Raw genomic sequence first — 23,284 nt, 5'->3', positions numbered from 1 at the left:
AACCCATGTTGATTCCTACAGAGTAGATTCTGGGTTTCCGGAAATTGCATGAGACGCGAGCAAGAAACATGTTCTAAAATTCTACAACAGATCGATGTCAGAGGTATAGGCCTATAGTTTTGCGCATCTGCTCGACGACCCTTCTTGAAAACTGGGACTACCTGTGCTCTTTTCCAATCATTTGGAACCTTCCGTTCCTCTAGAGACTTGCGGTACACGGCTGTTAGGAGGGGGGCAAGTTCTTTCGCGTACTCTATTTAGAATCGAATAGGTATCCCGTCAGGTCCAGTGGACTTCCCTCTGTTGAGTGATTTCAGTTGTTTTACTATTCCTTGGACACTTATTTCGATGTCAGCCATTTTTTCGCTTGTGCGAGGATTTAGAGAAGGAACTGCAGTGCGGTCTTCCTCTGTGAAACAGCTTTGGAAAAAGGTGTTTAGTATTTCAGCTCTACGCGTGTCATCCTCTGTTTCAATGCCATCATCATCCCAGAGTGTCTGGATATGTAGCTTTGATCCACTTACTGATTTAATGTAAGACCAGAACTTCCTAGGATTTTCTGTCAAGTCGGTACGTAGAATTTTACTTTCGAATTCACTGAACGCTTCACGCATAGCCCTCCTTACGCTAACTTTGACATCGTTTACTTTATGTTTGTCTGAGAGGTTTTGGCTGCGTTTAAACTTGCAGTGAAGCTCTCTTTGCTTTCGCAGTAGTTTCCTAACTTTGTTGTTGAACCACGGTGGATTTTTCCCGTCCCTCACAGTTTTACTCGGCACGTTTGAATTTAGTTCGGAGAGCTACCAATCCTCTAGGTGCAATGTATTGATATAGCCTGAGTGGTGAATTTTTTAGCACTTTACATAATTGTCTGTCGCGAAATTTCTGTAACTGGGCACATTGACTGTCCATCATATTACGAAACTGCTCCCGTTTCCTCCTAGTTGATATTTTAAAGTCCAAAGTAATTGCTTATTAGTACTGCTTTTATACTTGCAATTATTTGATGGCAATGAATTATCAAAGAAAGTCATGGAGGTTTGTTGATGTGTGTGGCATAAATTATTGGCGTTCTCTGTAACCTCAACTCTTTAAAAGTGTAGGTTCTGAGACTAACTTTAAATGTCTGCATTTCAAGTTGGCCTGCATCTCTAAATGCAGACTATCCTCGAATGTGACTCTGCATTAATTCCTATCAGTATTAATATTTCTGAATCACGATTTGACACACCATTACTAAGTGTTCTCACTGTGTGTCTATCAACTAGAGAAACATAATATACGAAGATGCTATAAATAAATATTCTGTTGTTTCCCTGTGCTTTGGTTGGAAAGTAAGTTAGACTGTACGAGAAGAAAGTAATATTTATGAACCACCAAGAGCTGCTGATTCTGATGGTGATTCATAAATATGATTTTCTTTAAATATTTACGAGCTCTGCAGTATCACAGTATATATATACAACCTGATTATATATATATATATAGTATCAGGCTGTAGTACTGAAGTATCTCCGCTATCACTAATTTCCTTGTAGAATCAGTTAATATTGAAATCTCCACCCAAAATTAGCTCGATGTATTTCTAAGAGAGTGATCTTAGGACAGTGTCATGTCTGCAGAGGAAATCTTGTAATTAGGACAGAAAGAACTGTTGAGAACAACAAGGTCCACAGATTTTGCTGGAACGGATGAATCACGTCTTTTAACTCAATTGTTTTGGAAAAAGTATAATGGTGCTACAAGTAGAAGACGTTCCGTCGGCTAGGTACTTCTGGCACCAGGAAGCCTTTTCAGATGTTAGTAGAAGTGCGAGGCAGCACAAACGTACGTCCCCTAGTCGGTGAATCGGTAGAGCCGTTATTCGATTGCTAATATCTCCAGACTTAACAGTTAGAGCTTTGTTTGAAGGATTAGATGAATACAAAAGTGCTCAGAAGAAAAATAAGTATGCAAGGCTGCATCATAGACGCTGATCTGTCCATAAAGTTATTTACAAACGCACTGATACAAGATCACTAGTTGCTCTCCTGGAAGTACAAAATCGTATTCAAGCAAATGACACTTTTTTTAATTTATTGAGAACTCTTCAAGAACGATTGTGAACTACTGTAACTTTACTCTGACCCACCAGAAATCTCGTCATCTGTTGAAAACGTAATAAGAGATTCTGTCACTTACATCCTGACATGCAAATAAGACATAAAAATAAGAAACTAAAATAATTTAATCTTGATAATAAATATTTATAAGTACAGCCACGAAGTCTTCTGCGTTGCTTCTCTAAAAAGTATTATGTTATCTATTATGTTCGCTCTAATTCCTGCGCTTTTCGTGTCTTTGTCAATTTCACTGAACCGTGTGCTTTTTGGTTTATAGCTATTTAGATCTGCTTGGTTAGTCTGTTGCTATCTATTCAATATATGTGGCCATAAAATTGAATTCTTCTTTTCCTCATTACATCAGTTAGCTTTTCTATTTAGAAATAGAACTCTTGATTTGATCTTAATTTGGATTCAACATCACTATTAATTTTAAGTACCAGTAGTATCCTTAGAATTCTTTTTTCATCTTTTTCCAATTTTTCAAGATCCACAAATCTTAATGGCGTAAGTGCTTGCGCTTCATACAGTGATTTAGGCCTTACCACTGTTTGATGGTGTCTTAGTCTCCTGTTCTAGAGGAGATATTTTTGGTTATACATGTTTTTTGCCAGTTGGAATACCTTTTCCATTTTACGTACTCTACTTTCCCTAGCTATTTTTTCTTTTGTGTTGCTTGTTATCCTTTCTCCTAGGTATTTAAAACAGTTTGTTTTTGATACTGTGTTATAATGTATTTTGAGATTTGGAGTGCACCATTGACATTTGTCGTGAAATATGTTTTTTCAAATGATACTTTTAGTCCTATTTCGCCTGTTTTTTCTGTAGTTCTGTGATTTGTTCTTTGGCGCTATTCAGTGAGTCAGTAATTAGTGACATATCTTCAAAAGCTAAACAATGTTTGGTGATTTTATTTGGATTTCTTCGTAGTTGAATACCTTTAGCATTGATGGATTTTCTCCATTCTCTGACTACCTCCTCTAATGCGCATTTTAAAAGTAGGGGTGACAAACCATCTTCCCGCCTTAGTCCCGATTTTATTTCAAATGGTTTTGACAGTTTCCCCAGAAATTTTACTTTTGATGTTATGTTTGCTCCGGTTCCTTTAGTTATTTCTGTTATTTTATTGTCGAGGCAGAATTCCTTTAAAATGTTAATTAGTGCATTTCTATCAAATCAGTGACATGCCTTTCTAAAACATGCAAAAGTTATCACATATTTCAGGTTTCTAATTTTCTTTATTCCTGTTATGTTCTTTGGATTTAGTATTTGCTTCCTACAAGAGCTTCTCTTCCTAAATCCCGCTTGGTACTCTCCTAGTTGTAGTCATGTATTCCTTCAGCTCTCTTCAAAAGTGCCATGGACAAGATCTTATGTGTCACAGGCATGAGGGAGATCCCTCTGTTCATTTAGGATCAGTTTTCTTTGCTTGTTTATCTGGTGAATGTATTAATGCCGACGTCCATTCTGATGGTAAGCTGTATGTTGTCCACATTTCATTAATGACTTTTGTTATATATAGAATAATGTTGTCACTAGAGCGTTTCCACAATTCAGCAATTATAGTGTCTTCTCCTGATGCTTTGTTATTTTTTAGTTTTCTTGGCTTTGAGTCTGATTGCATTTGGCTTATATTATCAAAATGAAATTCTTCTTTTGGTGGATCGCAGTTGTATAGTGCTTCGAAGCAGTTCACAAGTATTCTGCAGTTTTCCATGTTATTATATGCATTCTTTTGTGTTTTTGGATCTATACACTGTAATCTTAGTGGTGTGTACTTCTTTAAACTATTTTTGAAAGGTTTATAAAAGTTCCTTGTGTTATTCTCCTTAAAATATGACTTAACTGAAGTTAGTTGATCTTTTACATGTTGCACTTCGATCTTTTTGAGATCTTTTGATGCATGTTTCGGGGAATACTTTCTACTCCAGTCCCAATAATGTCTTTTTGAAGTTTCTCCCAACATTTAGGTATTCTTTTTTCCAACTGGATTTTGTAATCATTTTCTCTAAATAACTTCTGTACATATATTTTTACGTATCTACATTCCCCATAATAGTGCTTGGTAAAAAGACATATCCTTTATTTACGAGGTAACGTCGCGTAATCTATTCTCCAAATTCTCCAAATGCGCTATTGGCTGTATCACTGGTGAACGTTTTCGTCTTTCTGTGTTTTTTCATCAGTTGCAATGTGTATGCAAACAAAGTAATACGTCAAGTTTCTGTTTCCACGTTCTGCATAACTACCCAAGTCACTGTGAGACCATGTGAACAGATAACATATGAATTTTTACGTTACTCCGTTATAAATATTTTTATCCTGTCCCCTTGTACCTTACGACTACACTGTCACCTAGAAATATCTATGTTGTTAACAGATGTAAAAAGATGTTATGATATGAAGCTTAAAATTGTCATGCTGTGGAGTACTATGTCTGAGTAGTGCAGAGGCAGAGTGTCTTGGGAATGTTTTTTTCACGCCGACGGCCGTAGTCCACATGTAAATACTGTGTTTAGAATATCGATTTGTAGCGATTTATGTGAAGCATTGGTAACATTTCACGTAATTTACCTCACGATGTACAGATGTACTGTTTCATGGTACTGTATTTCTATAGTGAAAAGGCTTACTTTTGGCGAAAGGTTTTTAAACACGGACATGTACTGTGGTAAAAAGTAAGTGATGTATTATTTTTACCATTTCTGAAATGTACTACTTTCTGCAAGACATGTTTATACAGTTCTGTACACAGACTTTGTGCATGATTTTTGCGTTCTTTTCGTTCTTGCAGTACCACTTGAAAATGGCCCACAGGCCTAAATCGCAATTGTGAAATAAATAATTTGTACAGTCAACGGCGAATATGATGTCCTGTAAAAAATTCTTCAAGACAGTGAACCCCGACTAGGAGAAGTTGTATGTCATGTAGTAGTGACCAGAGATTACATTACATTGGAGTCCACGGCATTTCATCGTTGGCGCCAATTAATCAAAGGTGATTAATCTCGAAAACTCAGATTTTCAGAGAGAACTGATATGACAAGTGCACTGGGAACAAATTAACCAACGGTTACCTGGTGAACCGAAATAGACTATAGGGCCTACACTATCGGATCAAAAGTATCCATAGAGGTATTAGTGGACATTAGTGAGGGGTGTGTCTACCCTTCGCTTTAATGACGGCTTGAACTCTGCTGGGGACAGCTTCAATCAGTGTCAGAATGTCTGTGGAAGAATGGCAACCCATTCATCCTGGAGTGCCGGAACCAGAGATACTAATAATGTCGGGCGCTGAGTCCAGAGAGAAACTGACGCTCTAACTCACCCCAAAGGCGTTCCAGTGGGCTCAGCCGGTATTTTGCGCAGGCCAGTCCATTTCAGAAATGTTGTACACCAAGCGTTGCTTCACGGATGCTGCTTTATGACAGCGTGGATCGTCACGCTGACACAATCATCATCTCCAAATTGTTCCTCCAGTATACAGTAAACAATGTTGAAAAATGAGTTCATATCTCTACGCATTTAACGTTTTGTTATGAACAATGAGGGGACCACGTCCTAAATGCGAGAAACACCCCCCCCCCCCTCTTTCTTGTAACAGCTGTTCCTCCGTATTTCCCAGTGCCAGGTAACGGGCTCCAGATAATCGCCAAATAAAAATTCTTCCATCAGAACTTCACAGGGTACAGCGTGATTTATCACTCCAAATCGCTCGCTTCCAGTCATCCACTGTCCGCTGCCGTCACCCATTACACCACTTCAAGCGTCGCTTAACGCAGAATACAGAAATGCTTGTTGCTGGTGAGGAGCTGCTCGACCATCGTACCCAATTCTTTTTAACTCCCTGCGCATAGACAATGTGCTAGTTGGAAAGCCGGTAGCACTCTGGAACTCTCGAATGTTACCCTGCGCTGATATCTCACATTTGTACACAGCCACTCTCAGCAATGTTCGACAGTTCCTATCCGTCATTACATGAGGTTTGCCTGTGGTTGTTGCTTCGCGTTTCCACTTCACAATCACATCAACAACAGTCGCATATGGCAGGTTTAGAAGGATTGGATTTGTTATTCAGGTTCAAAGTGTTCAAATGGCTCTGAGCACTATGCGACTGAACATCTGAGGTCATCAGTCCCCTAGAACTTGAACTGCTTAAACCTAACCAACCTAAGAGCATCACACACATCCATGCCCGAGGCAGGATTCGAACCTTCGCCCGTAGCGGTCGCGCGGTTCCAGACTGAAGCGCCTAGAACCGCTCGGCCACACCGGCCGGCTGTTATTCAGGTGACACAGTTAGAAGTCACTGAGATCTCGCGACCAATCCAGCCTTCTGTTACTGCTTCTCTTCTGACAACGAACACAGTACCCACCACCTCATTTTATACTCGGGGGCCCGCCTCTCGTAACATCTGGTGGTCAATTCCGCATTAGATAGTGGTACCCGGATACTTTTGATCAGATAGTGTTTCAGTATTTGTAGTTTTCTACTAAAAATTTCCATTTCTATTATTTTTAGTCACATTCACGTTTCCCCGTGCATGGTACACGTCCTCTCTTTATATTATAGTGTATACTTTGGCAATACTGGCTCGCTGTGGAGGCAACCCTCATAACAGCAAGTAGCAGGGGGACCAGTGAGTCGCCTAAGCTGGTGGCCCGCTATTTGCCAAGCCCAGTGCCGTGCAGTGAGTGCCGGCTCACCTCGGCGGCCTGCTTGAGCGAGAGCGCGTACGCTTCCAGGCGGTTGCGGGCCTCGACCCGCGCGCGCTGCCGCTCGTCCTCGGCGCGGAAGCGCTCTGCGTCGGCCAGCATGCGCTCGATCTCGGCCTTGGAAAGGCGGCCCTTGTCGTTCTGGATGGTAATGCGCTCGCTGCGACCCGAGCCGCTCTCCGTCGCCGACACGTTGAGGATGCCGTTCGCGTCCAGGTCGAAGGTCACCTCGATCTTGGGTACTCCCCGCGGCGCCGGCGGGATGCCCGTCAGGTTGAACGTGCCCAGCAGGTTGTTGTCCTTGGTCATGGCGCGCTCGCCCTCGAACACCTGAAAAAGCGAGCTATACTCAGAAAGGCTACCAAAACTTGAATAAAACTGAAAATGAAAACTAAGTTTAAGCTCATTTTGTTTTCAGGTAAGAAATCAGTTCTTGCATTGTACTCAGTAGTGAGGGGCATAGTGACAAGAATAAGGATATCTTCCTAGCACTTGTAGACGCAGATGAAGTCGATAATGGAGTGCCTGTGTTATTCTGATTACGATGCAAAGTTCCTTTTGACATGCCAGCATGTCCAAAGGAACAGGCACTGCGGCGTCGACAGCCGTTATGAAATATATTAAGTGCATTCGCAATTGGGAATAAGGAAAACCATCAGCTGTGGAATGGAACGACGACAGTGAAAATTTTTGCCGGATCGGGACATTTTATAGCTGATGGTTGTCCTTATTCGTAATTGCGAATACATTTAATGTATTTCATAAGGTCTGTCGTCGCCGCTGTGCTTTCGTTCCAACAGCTCCTCCAGCTCCGCTGTTCGATGTGGTCGCGCGTTGTCATTCTCAAAAATAAAGTCAGGACCGAATGTTGTTGTTGTTGTGGTCTTTAGTCTTGAGACTGGTTTGATGCAGCTCTCCATGCTACTCTATCCTGTGCAAGCTTCTTCATCTCCCAGTACCTACTGCAAACTACATCCTTCTGAATCTGCTTGGTGTATTCATCTCTTGGTCTCCCTCTACGAGTTTTACCCTCCACGCTGCCCTCCAATGCTAAATTTGTGATCCCCTGATGCCACAGAACATGTGCTACTCCCCATTTCTATTCAGTATCTCCTCATTAGTCATGTGATCTACCCATCTAATCTTCAGCATTCTTCTGTAGCACCACATTTCGAAAGCTTCTATTCTCTTCTTGTCCAAACTATTTATCGTCCATTTTTCACTTCAATACATGGCTACACTCCATACAAATACTTTCAGAAACGACTTCCTGACCCTTAAATCTATACTCGATGTTAACAAATTTCTCTTCTACAGAAACGCATTCCTTGCCACCGCCAGTTTACATTTTATATCGTCTCTACTTCGACCATCATCAGTTATGTTGCTCCCCAAATAGCAAAACTCCTTTACTACTTTAAGTGTCTCATTTCCTAATCTAATTCCCTCAGCATCACTCGACTTAATTCGACAACATTCCATTATCCTCGTTTTGCTTTTGTTGATGTTCATCTTATATCCTCCTTTCAAGACACTGTCCATGCCGTTCAACTGCTCTTCCAGGTCCTTTGCTGTCTCTGACAGAATTACAATGTCATTGGCGAACCTCAAAGTTTTTATTTCTTCTCCATCCATTTTAATTCCTACTCCGAATTTTTCTTTTGTTTCCTTCACTGCTTGCTCAATATACAGATTGAATAACATCAGGGAGAGGCTACAACCCTCTCTCACTCCCTTCCCAACCACTGCTTCCCTTTCGTGTCCCTCGACTCTTGTAACTGCCATCTGGATCTGTAAAAATTGTAAATAGCCTTTCGCTCCCTGTATTTTACCCCTGCCACCTTTAGCATTTGAAGGAGAGTATTCCAGTCAACATTGTCAAAAGCTTTCTCTAAGTCTACAAATGCTAGAAACTGAAAAGACGCACATGAAGAAGGTGTAGACAGTAACGTTGACCGTTTAGTGTACCATATTCAACGATTTTCAAGACAGTAGGCCCATGAACATTATACCTGCCGACGACATAGCACCTGGACCACCTAAACGATCATGTTCGACAACACTGAAAGTATCCTCGTATGGTGAGAGTTGGAACACTTAATGCAACTAAGAACATTGTCGAGCATGATAGTTCCAGTGGTTCGGCTATTATCAAGTGGAGAGGGGTCGTATTGGACATACTGTCCTCCATATCTATAAAAACGGTACGTTCAGGGTCACTTTATAGTGACAGTGCACTTCTTCGCCATGTATATCTTTTCATGGCTGATTTCGATCCTGACTTCATTTTTATGTACAACGCGCGACCGCATGGAACAGCGTAGGTCGAGGAGCTATTTGCTCTTTGTTCCATTCGGCGAATGAACTGACCTGCCCTTTCCCCCGACTTAAAACCCATTGAGCTCTTGTGGGATACATTGGGGAGACATACTGCAACACGTCCACATGTTCGAACGACCATCACGCAGTTGTCAACCTCACTGGTTGAAGAATGGAATGACCTACCATCAGGAATCTTCTGGCCAGCACGGGAGCACATTATAGAGCGTTCATTACCATCCTTGGTGATCACACACTCCGTTAAGAGCTATGTTCCGCCTTTGTAATGTCAAGCGGACCATCATGAACCGCAGCGACTTGGGTTGGGTTGTTTTGGGGAAAGAGATCAAACTGCGAGTTCATCGGTCTCATCGGATTAGGGAAGAACGGGGAAGGAAGTCGGCCGTGCCCTTTCAAAGGAAACTGGAGCGATTTAAGGAAATCACGGAAAACCTAAATCAGGTTGGCCGGACGCGGGATTGAACCGTCGTCCACCCGAATGCCAGTCCAGTGTGCTACCACTGCGCCACCTCGCTCGGTTCAGTCTATTTATTATATTCGAATAAAAGCGTCATTTCTGTTCGTCTCATTTCGTATTCCTTTCAGCTACCTTCCGTACTACGCTGTAGCAGTTCTTTCTATGTTTGGTTCAAGCCTCATCGAGTTATGTTCCTTGGCAGCGATACATTATGCGGGAGTTACTTTCGTCCTCAATTTTTGCACGCCAGTGTGCATCGTCGGCTTTTACTGAAACGTTAATCATTTGCATATCCAAGCAAGTAATACGCCTCATACAAGTTGAAATTGTGGAAATCTGTGGTAAGGTCTTATGGGACCAAACTGCAGAGGTCATCGATCCCTAAGCCTACACACTACTTAATCTAACTTAAACTAACTTACACTATGGACAACACACACACCCATGCCCGAGGGAGGACTCAAACCTCCGACGGGGGGAGCCGCAAGCACCGTGACAAGCTGCCTTAAACCGCGCGGCAAGTTGACGATCATTGCATGTTGTCATCACTGTGTTGCAGGTTTAACGTGGAGCGGGGTATGAGGAACATCGTTTCAAAACGTATCAAATGCAGCTGATGTCAAAATACACTCTGCTACGTTTTCACCGCAATTGTGGTATGATCTTTAACGCCTTTCAGTCAGACCGGGTCATTTCGTATTCTGTCCCATAGTAATTTACTGCTGAAAAACATGAATCGGACGAAATCGTATTACGCACAGTGGAGCCGACAGTTAGAAAGGTATTACGTTCAAGTCGTATTTCTCAGCTTGCGTTATTAGCCCGCTCTTTTGTAGTCTCTTCCCAGTATTTCCATCTGGCACTGATTTTGATTGCATTACTGTGCATTTTCGATCACCATGGAGGCTATTTAGTTGTGGGAGAGCGATCGAAAGGAAGTGGAATGAGAACTAGAGCTGCGAAAACTGACAGCGTGAAACGGAAACCTGAAGTAGTTCACGAATGATCATTTTCAGTGAAATTTGTAGTTACAGTGCATTGATGTGTTGTTCGTGCGGAAAGATTGCGTAAACGCATGTTTTTTATATTTTTGTTGAATTTTAGTATCTTTAATTATGACGTAAGCAGGCCTATTTCGATTTAGGTACTTCAACCGAGATAAGCCGCCTTGTAATCACAAAGAAGGCAGGCTTAAGCATGGAAGCATCCCAGTATTCTACATAGCGAAAGTAAAAAATAAAGTTTACAGCGTACCGAACAAAATATAACAAGATCGCCGCTCAGTTATATGATGAAAACCCCTTCACCTGCAAAACTATAAAGAACTGGAAATCATTATACAGGAGAAAGCAATCGAAATTCCATTGTTGTGTCGTACGAGGTAGATGACAGTGATATTTATAATACTGCTTCTGAAGCGTTAAATTGTTATGCTGTTTTTGAGTCATCACTATCATTCTGCAGTAAATAGCTGAACTCATTATTGTAGAACAATAAGAGACTGTCACCTGATCCTTCTCTTGCTCTAGGAAGATGGACTAAGCGCAAGACTGTAAAACGTCGATCTACCGTCAAAAACATTTAATAACTTTATTTTCTTACGTGATGGTCTGTGTCCAACAATAAAATCACTAAAAAATTGAAATGAACGTTTCAAACATTTTGCTGTTGTTGTGGTTCAAAAAATGTCTCTGAGCACTATGGGACTCAACATCTGAGGCCATCAGTCCCCTAGAACTTAGAACTACTTAAACCTAACTAACCTAAGGACATCACACACATCCATGCCCGAGGCAGGATTCGGACCTGCGACCGAAGCAGTCGCGCGGCTCCAGACTGAAGCGCCTAGAACCGCTCGGCCACATCGGCCGGCTGTTGTTGTGGTCTTCAGACCCACGACTGGTTTGATGCAGGCCCTGGTAGTCGGGTCCCTTCAATCCCACAAACCAACCAACCAACCCACGCTACTGTTTGCTGTGCAAGCCTACCAGGCGGCTTCCTCTGTCATTCCTTTCCACCTGTCCATAGTCAACTACTATTTTTTGCTTCCCTACCTTTTCCTACTATAGAATTCCAGTCCCCCATCACAATTAAATTTTCGTCTCCCTTGTTGTTGTTGTGGTCTTCAGTCCTGAGACTGGTTTGATGCAGCTCTCCATGCTACTCTATCCTGTGCAAGCTTCTTCATCTCCCAGTACTTACTGCAACCTACATCCTTCTGAATCTGCTTAGTGTATTCATCTCTTGGTCTCCCTCTACGATTTTTACCCTCCACGCTGCCCTCCAATGCTAAATTTGTGATCCCTTGATGCCTCAAAACATGTCCTACCAACCGATCCCTTCTTCTAGTCAAGTTGTGCCACAAACTTCTCCCCAATCCTATTCAATACCTCCTCATTAGTTACGTGATCTACCCACCTTATCTTCAGCATTCTTCTGTAGCACCACATTTCGAAAGCTTCCATTCTCTTCTTGTCCAAACTAGTTATCGTCCATGTTTCACTTCCATACATGGCTACACTCCATACAAATACTTTCAGAAACGACTTCCTGACACTTAAATCTATACTCGATGTTAACAAATTTCTCTTCTTCAGAAACGATTTCCTTGCCATTGCCAGTCTACATTTTATATCCTCTCTACTTCGACCATCATCAGTTATTTTATTACCTAAATAGCAAAACTCCTTTACTACTTTAAGTGTCTCATTTCCTAATCTAATTCCCTCAGGATCTCCCGATTTAATTTGACTACATTCCATTATCCTCGTTTTGCTTTTGTTGATGTTCATCTTATATCCTCCTTTCAAGACACTGTCCATTCCGTTCAACAGCTCTTCCAAGTCCTTTGCTGTCTCTGACAGAATTACAATGTCATCGGCGAACCTCAAAGTTTTTACTTCTTCTCCATGAATTTTAATACCTACTCCGAATTTTTCCTTTGTTTCCTTTACTGCTTGCTCAATATACAGATTGAATAACATCGGGGAGAGGCTACAACCCTGTCTCACTCCTTTCCCAACCACTGCTTCCCATTCATGCCCCTCGACTCTTATAACTGCCATCTGGTTTATGTACAAATTGTAAATAGCCTTTCGCTCCCTGTATTTTACCCCTGCCACCTTTAGAATTTGAAAGAGAGTATTCCACTTAACATTGTCAAAAGCTTTCTCTAAGTCTACAAATGCTAGAAACGTAGGTTTGCCTTTTCTTAATCTTTCTTCTAAGATAAGTCGTAAGGTTAGTATTGCCTCACGTGTTCCAACATTTCTACGGAATCCAAACTGATCTTCCCCGAGGTCCGCTTCTACCAGCTTTTCCGTTCGTCTGTAAAGAATTCGCGTTAGTATTTTGCAGCTGTGACTTATTAAACTGATAGTTCCGTAATTTTCACATCTGTCAACACCTGCTTTCTTTGGGATTGGAATTATTATATTCTTCTTGAAGTCTGAGGGTATTTCGCCTGTCTCATACATCTTGTTCACCAGATGGTAGAGTTTCGTCTCCCTTAACAATCTGAATAATTTATTTTATCTGCTCATACATTTCTTCAATCTCTCCATTATCTGGGGAGCTTGTTGGCATGTAAACGTGCATTGCTGTCGTGGATGTAGGCTCTGTATCTTCCTTGGCTACAATGATGCGATCACAATACTGTTCATAGTAGCTTACCCGCATTCCTATTTTCTTATTCATTATTAAATCTTCTCCTGCATTACCCGTATTTGATTTCACATTATTACTCTGTATTCGCTTGATCAGAAGTCCTGTTTCTCTTGCGACAGAACTTCACTAATTCCCACTGTATCTAACTTCAATCCATCCATTTACCGTTTTAAATTTTCTAACCTACCTGCGCGATTAAGGGATCTAACACTCCACAGTTCGATCCGTAGAATGCCAGTTTTGTTTCTCCTGATGACGACATCCTCCTGACTAGTTCCCGCCTGGACATCCGAATTGGCGGCTGTTTTACCTCCGGAATATTTTACTCAAGAGGAAACCTTCATTTAAACATACAGCAGATCTGCATGCCCTCGGAAAAAATGATGGCTAGAGATTCCCTTCGCTTTCACCCGTTCACTGTACCAGCACAGCAAGGGCGTTTTGGTTGCTGTTACAAGGCCAGATCAGTCAATCATACAGACTGTTGCCGTTGCAACTACTGAAAAGGCTGCTGCCTCTCTTCAGGAACCAAACGTTTGTCTGGCCTCCCAAACAGATACCCCACCGTTGTGGCTGAACCTATAGTTCGGCTATCTGTACTGCTGAGGCTCGCCAAGCCACCTCACCGATGGCAAGGTGCATGTTTCGTGGGGGCGTTACCAACCATATTATGCGAAAACATGATTGGATCAAACCGCGCTTTGTTCAGTGAACTGGTTCAAAACGTATTAAGTGCAATTAAAATGGTGCCTTCATGCATTGGGAAGTGACTTAAATCATGATTAATTCTGGAATATAATCTAAATAGATTGTGCCGTCGAGAATTCGGACACGTTTAATTTGGTTAGGAAGCGAAACTTTTTTTTTTTTCACTTCCTGTAGAATTATGATCTGTGCACTTAACACGATTTGAAACGATGCTCGGCCCGCATCTCGTGGTCGTGCGGTAGCGTTCTCGCTTCCCACGCCCGGGTTCCCGGGTTCGATTCCCGGCGGGGTGTTGTGTGCTGTCCTTAGGTTAGTTAGGTTTAAGTAGTTCTAAGTTCTAGGGGACTGATGACCATAGATGTTAAGTCCCATAGTGCTCAGAGCCATTTGAACCAAACGATGCTCCTCAAATAACAGTCCCGGTAGGTTTACGTTAGTAGTTCTCCAAATGGAAAAGCTGAGTCTGTTCGGACACATTTGACGAAACACTAGCGCGGTTCGACTTCTGGCCTTCACAGTTCCATGCTTCGGCATGCAACATCCAATTCCGTGCCTCAGTAGCAGCGTAGAGGGAAGGGCACGCACCTGAATGGTGACGGCGGGCTGGTTGTCGGAGTAGGTGGTGAAGGTCTGCTTCTGCTTGCAGGGGATGCGCGCGTTGCGCTCGACGATCTTGGTCATGACGCCGCCCGCGGTCTCGATGCCGAGCGAGAGCGGCGCCACGTCGACCAGCAGCACGTCCTGGATCTGCGAGCTCGTGTCGCCGCTCAGGATGGCCGCCTGCACCGCCGCGCCGTACGCCACCGCCTCGTCCGGGTTGATGGACAGGTTCAGCGTCTTGCCGCAGAAGAAGTCCTGCCACAGCACAGCCAGCGTTACTAAGGACACACCACTAGCCGTTAGCTTAAGGGGTGCGGGAATACAAAACCATTCTCCCTCTGAAGCAATTTAAGAGAAGCGCGAGAAAAATTATGTAGGAGTGAAACAGACTTCTTGCCTCCTTTCAGATTAGAATATGCAATTGTTAAACCTCTTTATAAGAAAGGCTTAATTAATTACCGTCCAATTTCCTTACAGATATCTTTTTCCAAAATAGTCGAAAAGTTAGTGTACGTGATGGTACATCACATTTAAGTAGAAACATTCACTTAGCGTACCACGGTTTGGTTACAGAAGGACTGCTAGACTGAGAATGCTATTTATACACCTCATATTACAAGGCTTAAAAAATAGAATATCGACAGCCGGGATTTTTTGTAATCTTTGCAAGGCGTTTGCTTGTGTAAATCATGTTACACTCTTAAAAAAACTCAAGTTTTATGGTATTGACGGCTTTTCACACAACTCGTTTGAATTTTACTTAACAAACAGAATGAAAAAAGTTGTACTGAATAATTCAAACAGTGTTGCAGAGACAGAAAATTTTAGTCACTGGGGAGCAATTGCTATGAGAGTCCCACAGGGTTCAACGTTGGGTGCACTCCTATTCCTAACATATGTGAATGACGTTCCACTTAACATTCAGCAGGAAGCATTAATACTTTTTCACATGATTCTATTGTTATACTAAATCACGTTAGAGAGAAAACAACAGAAGAGATAGTGTATGGTTGCTTGCTTATTCTTGAATTGAGAACAACTGTGTGGGTTGTAAAGACAAATTTAATGTCGCAATATTTCTCACCAAATTACAGCTTTTCACACAGTTTTCAACTCGCCAACATAAAAACAGTGCGATGGATAATGCAACTTGCCAACATCAAAAAGTGAAATAAGTTTATACACAACAATGTTACATATTAACTCTCTGAAAGAATATTAATCTTAAGCACAATATTATGAAAGTTTAATTGTAAGTTTCTTTACATTAATCCTAGAGCACAATAATATGAAACTATAATTGGACGTTTCTTTACAAAATTGCTCCTACACATACGTTATGATGTTAGTCAGTACTACGACAATCGTCTGATTCCTGTTCAAAGTTCGGTATTATTTAGGATGACAATCAAGTCTATGGTGGATGGTTAGTCAAGTGACAAATTTGAGTGCAAGATTACCAAGGCTGCTCTAGTTTACAGTGGACGCAAGCTAGTGAACCAAAAAAGTTTACGCCTCTGCACACGGTATTTACCTTAAGCTGCGACGTGCTGCTTTCTGCAAGACCACTCTCTCCCACTCAAATTCCTACAAAACTAATCTGGCCTTAGCTGAACTTTCCAGCAGAAACTTTCCCTATGATTCTCGTTATGCGAGAAAACACGTACTCAGCCCTAGTCTTATTATGTGGCGATATACACGCACATTCTTGGAGCAGTGTTCATATTATAGTGCCCTCTCAGTTCTCACAAGAACAATTAACTAATTTGCCTGGTTCGTTTCTCCACAGTTGGAGCTACAGCTAATTTTAGCTGAAGTGCAGCTGCTGTGAATGCCATGCACACACCAATTTCTTCTCTGCATTGTACAGAGCGTTAAGCACTCCATTGTGCACTTGACACCAATTCAGGGAAGAGTCCCTTAACCAAAATTTCTCTCTTGTCCTCTCATGACAGAACTGCCTCCCTCCACTTGGGTTCCTTTTTCATGTCACGGCTTTTTTCGACCAATAGGAGCATTCCTCTTATTTTGTAGAAACACCTTCTACCAATCGCAACGTCCCTTCTATCAAACTGCATCTAAACTTCAGTAGTTTTCTCCCTCCTAGTGAGTTTCTACCAATCGGACGTTTTGTGCCCGTTCTAGATGCCTAAAGTACATTGACCTATCCATTTGTCGCACTCGCTGGACAAAAATGCATCACTTGCTTTTGTTTGTATCCCACTGACATTTCGAAACGCAGTTTTCTAAAGCTTCTTCTCTGCTCTTGTACTGATGCCCGCACTACAGGTGGCCCTCCAGCTTGAATCACCTGGCCTGGGGTCGCTGTCCTCCTTCCTGCCACCCCTTTAAGTGGTGGCCAGAGTAACTTCCACAGCGCGGTTTCACTACACCATTGTGGAGCTGGCTTTTCAAAACTAAACGCGACTCGACTTGCGTTCCCTGTTCTACCTTCCGCTCAAAGTCATGCATTGTATAGGAATGGTGTGTTAATTACCATCAATTGACTGTCATCCCTTTTTGCATTACATATTGATAGGCAAATGTTCTCAGAACTGTCGATTTACGTTAGGTGTCATCTTCACCTTCTCATTGCGATTTGTAAAGGTCTCATGTAAGGTGTGAATCTGACCATTTATTCTGCCACCTTACAATAGTTAATTATGTTTTCCAAAGAATTATTGAGTGGTTGTGTGAAATAGAATCTCCCCAAATTTTGAGAAAATGCACTGTGTTCATTTCTGTACAACCAGTATAATCAAACTAACAACCCATGTAACACATGGACAGCAGATGGTAATTAGGGAATTATGTTCCAAATTCTTGGGTGTACGTACTGATGAAACCTTGGACATGTAGTGCGTTACTGAGCTTTCCAAACAATTAAGTTTAGCTATTTCCGCTATAATCTTGGAAACAATCGAATCAATCTCCTGACATACACGTCTTGTGGTCTGCATGTCTTATGGTATAATTGTCTGGGGTAACTCATCAGGTTATGCTCGCACATAAGCGAGCAGTATGAATAATACGCGGTGCCACCCACGGTGACCGAGTAGGTTCCCCTTCAAAGAGTTAGACCAGTTACATTGTAATACTATCGGATTTATCTCAGATCCATTAGGGTTATCGTCATACATACATTCGTTAAGGACATTCATCATAAATAATCCATCACAATTTGATAAGATTAATTATGTCCACACCCACAACACTAGAGGAAAGGACGAGCTTTATTATCCAGTTTAAAGCTGTCAGTGGCACGGAAAGGAGTTCAGTATGCAAAAACAAAAATTTTTGGTCATTTGCCTAATACACTCCTGGAAATTGAAATAAGAACACCGTGAATTCATTGTCCCAGGAAGGGGAAACTTTATTGACACATTCCTGGGGTCAAATACATCACATGATCACACTGACAGAACCACAGGCACATAGACACAGGCAACAGAGCATGCACAATGTCGGCACTAGTACAGTGTATATCCACCTTTCGCAGCAATGCAGGCTGCTATTCTCCCATGGAGACGATCGTAGAGATGCTGGATGTAGTCCTGTGGAACGGCTTGCCATGCCATTTCCACCTGGCGCCTCAGTTGGACCAGCGTTCGTGCTGGACGTGCAGACCGCGTGAGACGACGCTTCATCCAGTCCCAAACATGCTCAATGGGGGACAGATCCGGAGATCTTGCTGGCCAGGGTAGTTGACTTACACCTTCTAGAGCACGTTGGGTGGCACGGGATACATGCGGACGTGCATTGTCCTGTTGGAACAGCAAGTTCCCTTGCCGGTCTAGGAATGGTAGAACGATGGGTTCGATGACGGTTTGGATGTACCGTGCACTATTCAGTGTCCCCTCGACGATCACCAGTGGTGTACGGCCAGTGTAGGAGATCGCTCCCCACACCATGATGCCGGGTGTTGGCCCTGTGTGCCTCGGTCGTATGCAGTCCTGATTGTGGCGCTCACCTGCACGGCGCCAAACACGCATACGACCATCATTGGCACCAAGGCAGAAGCGACTCTCATCGCTGAAGAAAACACGTCTCCATTCGTCCCTCCATTCACGCCTGTCGCGACACCACTGGAGGCGGGCTGCACGATGTTGGGGCGTGAGCGGAAGACAGCCTAACGGTGTGCGGGACCGTAGACCAGCTTCATGGAGACGGTTGCGAATGGTCCTCGCCGATACCCCAGGAGCAACAGTGTCCCTAATTTGCTGGGAAGTGGCGGTGCGGTCCCCTACGGCACTGCGTAGGATCCTACGGTCTTGGCGTGCATCCGTGCGTCGCTGCGGTCCGGTCCCAGGTCGACGGGCACGTGCACCTTCCGCCGACCACTGGCGACAACATCGATGTACTGTGGAGACCTCACGCCTCACGTGTTGAGCAATTCGGCGGTACGTCCACCCGGCCTCCCGTATGCCCACTATACGCCCTCGCTCAAAGTCCGTCAACTGCACATACGGTTCACGTCCACGCTGTCGCGGCATGCTACCAGTGTTAAAGACTGCGATGGAGCTCCGTATGCCACGGCAAAGTGGCTGACACTGACGGCGGCGGTGCACAAATGCTGCGCAGCTAGCGCCATTCGACGGGCAACACCGCGGTTCCTGGTGTGTCCGCTGTGCCGTGCATGTGATCATTGCTTGTACAGCCCTCTCGCAGTGTCCGGAGCAAGTATGGTGGGTCCTGACACACCGGTGTCAATGTGTTCTTTTTTCCATTTTCAGGAGTGTATAATAAAGTGTCTGACAGGTAGCAGAGCAAGTTGTAAATCTGACCTAAAATCATTTCTTCTGAACAACTCGTATTCCATGTACGAATTTCTATTTAAAAATTTGTAATCTGTATGAAAAATAAATTAAAAAATAAAATTAAATAACTGCATCATTGTTCGGTGTGGGAGCGGTTTTTCCTGAGGAGCGCCACTCGAGCCATTTCAGTCGAAGTGTCCACGTTGTTCCAGTTGTAGAGCGAGCCATGGAACCTCAAACGGCCTCCGTGCCCATGAGGTATCGTCGCATGCTCAATTCCCGTGTATGGGATGAGGCTTCTGTTTCACTTCAGATATTTCTTTGAAACGCTGTATTGATAAGCCATTTCACTTTGACGAATAGCATCAAAAGATCGCGAACAACGTTCTAACGTAGCCTTATTGACCAACGAGATAAGTATCAAATTAGTTTTTTCAAAGGAAACTATCCTTTTTTTTCAGGACAGTATTTGTCGGTTAATGTTGATGCTCTATATACATTCTCCATAAGACAGCAATTTAGCAGCCATTTTTTCACTTTTAAAAATCATTGTAGACCTAAAAACCATTACGAATTAATAGCTCTGTCAGATCAAATATATAACGAACAGCCTGGATTAAATTAACTTCGCCATATCCCAACGCGCCTGCTCGGCGCAGAGTTTGATTCCTCTTCATTTCGTTTAACTCTTTAGAAGGACAATATGCATGCGACATGATGTAATCTCCCTGCCACTGTGTTTTGCTGATTCTTAATTAATTTTTTTTTTTTGCGATCGGAGACGGATATGGCTAACAGAGAGAACATGCTTCGTACGATACGTGACTACGTTTTCCGAAACGGAAATGTGTCTTACGGTTATTAAAGCTCTCCAACTTTAAGCGAGAAGAGTACTTTCAAAGGATAAAAGTTCATACAATTTACTTCGTTCAGTGAGTTTGTAGCTGATACACTTCCCTACAATCGTTAGACCCAATCATGTTCATATTAGCAGTTACATTTAGTTCCACTATCAAACTGAAGTTTGTCTTTACTGCATTACTTTTCCAAATTAAGCTATCTCGTTGTAATAGTTTACGGTAGCCTTAATAACTATTCAAATAATAGCATTGGAGACTAACAAAGGCAAACGACTAAGAATGACGATTGTGGAATGTCCACTGTTTTCACGTGAAATTACGCGCACACTCCGCGAATAAAGCGATTAATCACGCACTGTTGATCTATCATTCGACGGAAAATTTCCAAACTCATATTTCATCCACATCATATATTTTTTGCGCGACTCAACTGCATACGACCGTGACACGCGAAACCTGAACGACTCTGCCGTTGCCTCGCATAAAGGCGGGCGTTTCTGAACGAAACAGCAAGACAGTGCCTCCTGCGGGAAAAGGCGGGCACAGCTCCGGATGTTCCAGAGAACCAGCGACGCGTGAGATGCATACTACCATCGATAGTACTGCCCACTGTAATGAGCGCAGAATTACATGAATAGTGACTGAATGTATTACCACATATGCTTGTCCGATGGACATTAGGATGGAAAGACTAAAACTGAGAATCGGTAGTAAAAAACGAAAATGTTTAACTAAATATAAGAAAAAAGTGTGTAGAGCTGTCAAAGACACGTAAAAATTCCCGTATTTTATAAAATTGTTTAAAACCCTAACTAATTTTGAGGTGCATACCAAAACTTTAATCTTAGGAACGATATACTTGATTCCAGTGTATATTAATTATTGGAACTCAACAGCTTAAAAGCCAATAAGTTTTTCAACAATATAAAGCACCAGTTGCACGTACAGAAAGGTAACAGCAATACAACAGAGTGTTTACTTAGCTGGGAGCTAATTTGCTGGATTTAAAAGCGTTGTAGGTTCACTGCAGCGGACAACATTTGTGACAGGCTTGTAAACACAAGGCGTGTCTAATAGTTTACGTTCATATTAACTGAAAATATTAGCTGTTTAATTTGTGTGATTTCATCTTGGTCTCATGAAAAAAAAACAACCAGGTACCCAGCACGCTCTTTTTGCGTTACCGAGACTTTGACATATTTTGTGGGAATCGTTACGTAAATGCATGGGAACGGTACCAGTTTGTAAGGAAGTGCGACGTTATGTGATCTCAGCCGATAAATGACACATTTTGGGTATCTTAGAGTACCGATCATTTACCTTCAGTAAGTGGAAAATCTGCCACTCTACTGCGCTGTAACAATATTCTTTGATTTTGTTGACTCAACTAAAGTGACAAATCGTTTTATTTTGTTCGTGATTCAGGAAAATTCGTGAATTCGTTTTATATACCCAAGTACACTGTGGTGCCGTCAGATTTACCTCAGACCCATTCTTCTTGTTGTTGTCTTTAGTCCAGAGAATCGTTTGATGCAGCTTTCCATGCTACTCTATACTGTGCAAACCTCTTCATCTTCGAATAACTACTGCAACCTACATCCTTCTGAATCTGCTTAGTGTCGTTATCTCTTGGTCTCCCTCTACGATTTTTACCCTCTACGCTTCCCTCAAATACTAAATGGTGATACCTTGATGAACGTATCCTACCAACCGATCCCTTCTTCTACTCAAATTTTTCGACAAATTCCTCTTCTCTTCAATTCTATTCAGTAGCTCCTCATTAGTTATGTGATCTACCCATCTAATCTTCAGCATTCTTCTGTAGCATCACATTTCGAAAGCTTCTATTCTCTTCTTGTCCAAACTACTTATCGTCCATTTTTCACTTCTATACATGGCTACACTCCATACAGATATTTTCAGAAACGACTTCCTGACACTTAAATCTATACTATATTTGTACTGAATTCGTGTTAGTATTTTGCAACTATGACTTATTAAACTGATAGTTCTGTAATTTTCACACCTGTCAACACCTGCTTTCTTTGGGACTGGAATTATTATATTCTTCTTGAAGTCTGAAGCTATTTCGCGTGTCTGATACATCTTGCTCACCAGATGGCAGAGTTTTGTCAGGGCTGGCTCTCCCAAGGCTGTCAGTAGTTCCAATAGAATGTTTCGGCTTAGGTCTTTCAGTGCTCTGTTAAACTCTTCACGCAGTATCATATCTCCCATTTCATCTTCATCTACCTCCTCTTCCATTTCCATAATATTGTCCTCAAGTACATCGCCCTTGTATAGACCCTCTATATACTCCTTCCACCTCTCTGATTTCCCTTTTTTTGCTTAGAACTGGGTTTCCATCTGGCTCTTGATATTCATACAAGTGGTTCTCTTTTGTCCAAAGGTCTCTTCAATTTTCCTGTAGGCAGTATCTATCTTACCCCTAGTGAGATAAGCCTCTACATCCTTACATTTGTCCTCTAGCCATCCCTGATTAGCCATTTTGCACTTTCCGTCGATCTCATTTTTGAGACGTTTATATTCCTTTTCGTCTGCTTTATTTGCTGCGTTTTTATATTTTCTCCTTTCATCAAATTGTTCAAATGTGTATGAGTTCTTAAGGGACCAAACTGTAGAGGTCATCGGTCCCTGGACTTACACACTACTTAAACTAATTTATGCCAAGAACAACACGCACACCTTCCGGCGGAGGGGCCGCGCAGTCAGTGACATGGCGCCTCTAACCGCGCGGCCACTCCGCGCGGCTCTCCTTTCATCATTTAAATTCACTATCTCTTCTGTTACCCAAGGATTTCTACTAGCCCTCGTCTTTTTACCTACTTGATCCTCTGCTGCCTTCACTATTTCATCCCTCAAAGCTACCCATTCTTCTCTATTGTGTTCCTTTCCCCTGTTCTTGTCAACCGTTCCCTAATGCTCTCTCTGAAGTTCTCTACAACCTCTGATTCTTTCAGTTTATCCAGGTCCCATCTCCTTAAATTTCTAACTTTCTTACAGTTTCTTTAGTTTTAATCTACAGTTCATAACCAATAAATCGTGGTCAGAGTCCACATC

The 23,284-nt window shown here is 42.4% G+C and overlaps 1 protein-coding gene across 1 annotated transcript in view; it reads right to left on the bottom strand.

Moving 5' to 3' along the window:
• The window catches only part of LOC126482214 (heat shock protein 70 B2-like), a 139,436-nt gene that overhangs the window by 17,317 nt on the left and 98,835 nt on the right, over nt 1-23,284 (bottom strand). Inside the window, exons 6-7 of the mRNA XM_050106196.1 lie at nt 14,575-14,844; nt 6,810-7,148 (exon numbers count right to left, since the gene is read on the bottom strand). Coding sequence (XP_049962153.1) covers nt 6,810-7,148; nt 14,575-14,844 — 609 coding nt within the window. The remainder of the gene's footprint in view (nt 1-6,809; nt 7,149-14,574; nt 14,845-23,284) is intronic.

Source organism: Schistocerca serialis, chromosome 1 (assembly GCF_023864345.2).
Source record: "Schistocerca serialis cubense isolate TAMUIC-IGC-003099 chromosome 1, iqSchSeri2.2, whole genome shotgun sequence".
In the NCBI taxonomy this organism is placed as follows: Eukaryota; Metazoa; Arthropoda; class Insecta; order Orthoptera; family Acrididae; genus Schistocerca; species Schistocerca serialis.
The sequence above is the reverse complement of the archived record's forward strand: the minus strand, read 5'-3'. Positions and strand labels throughout refer to the sequence as shown.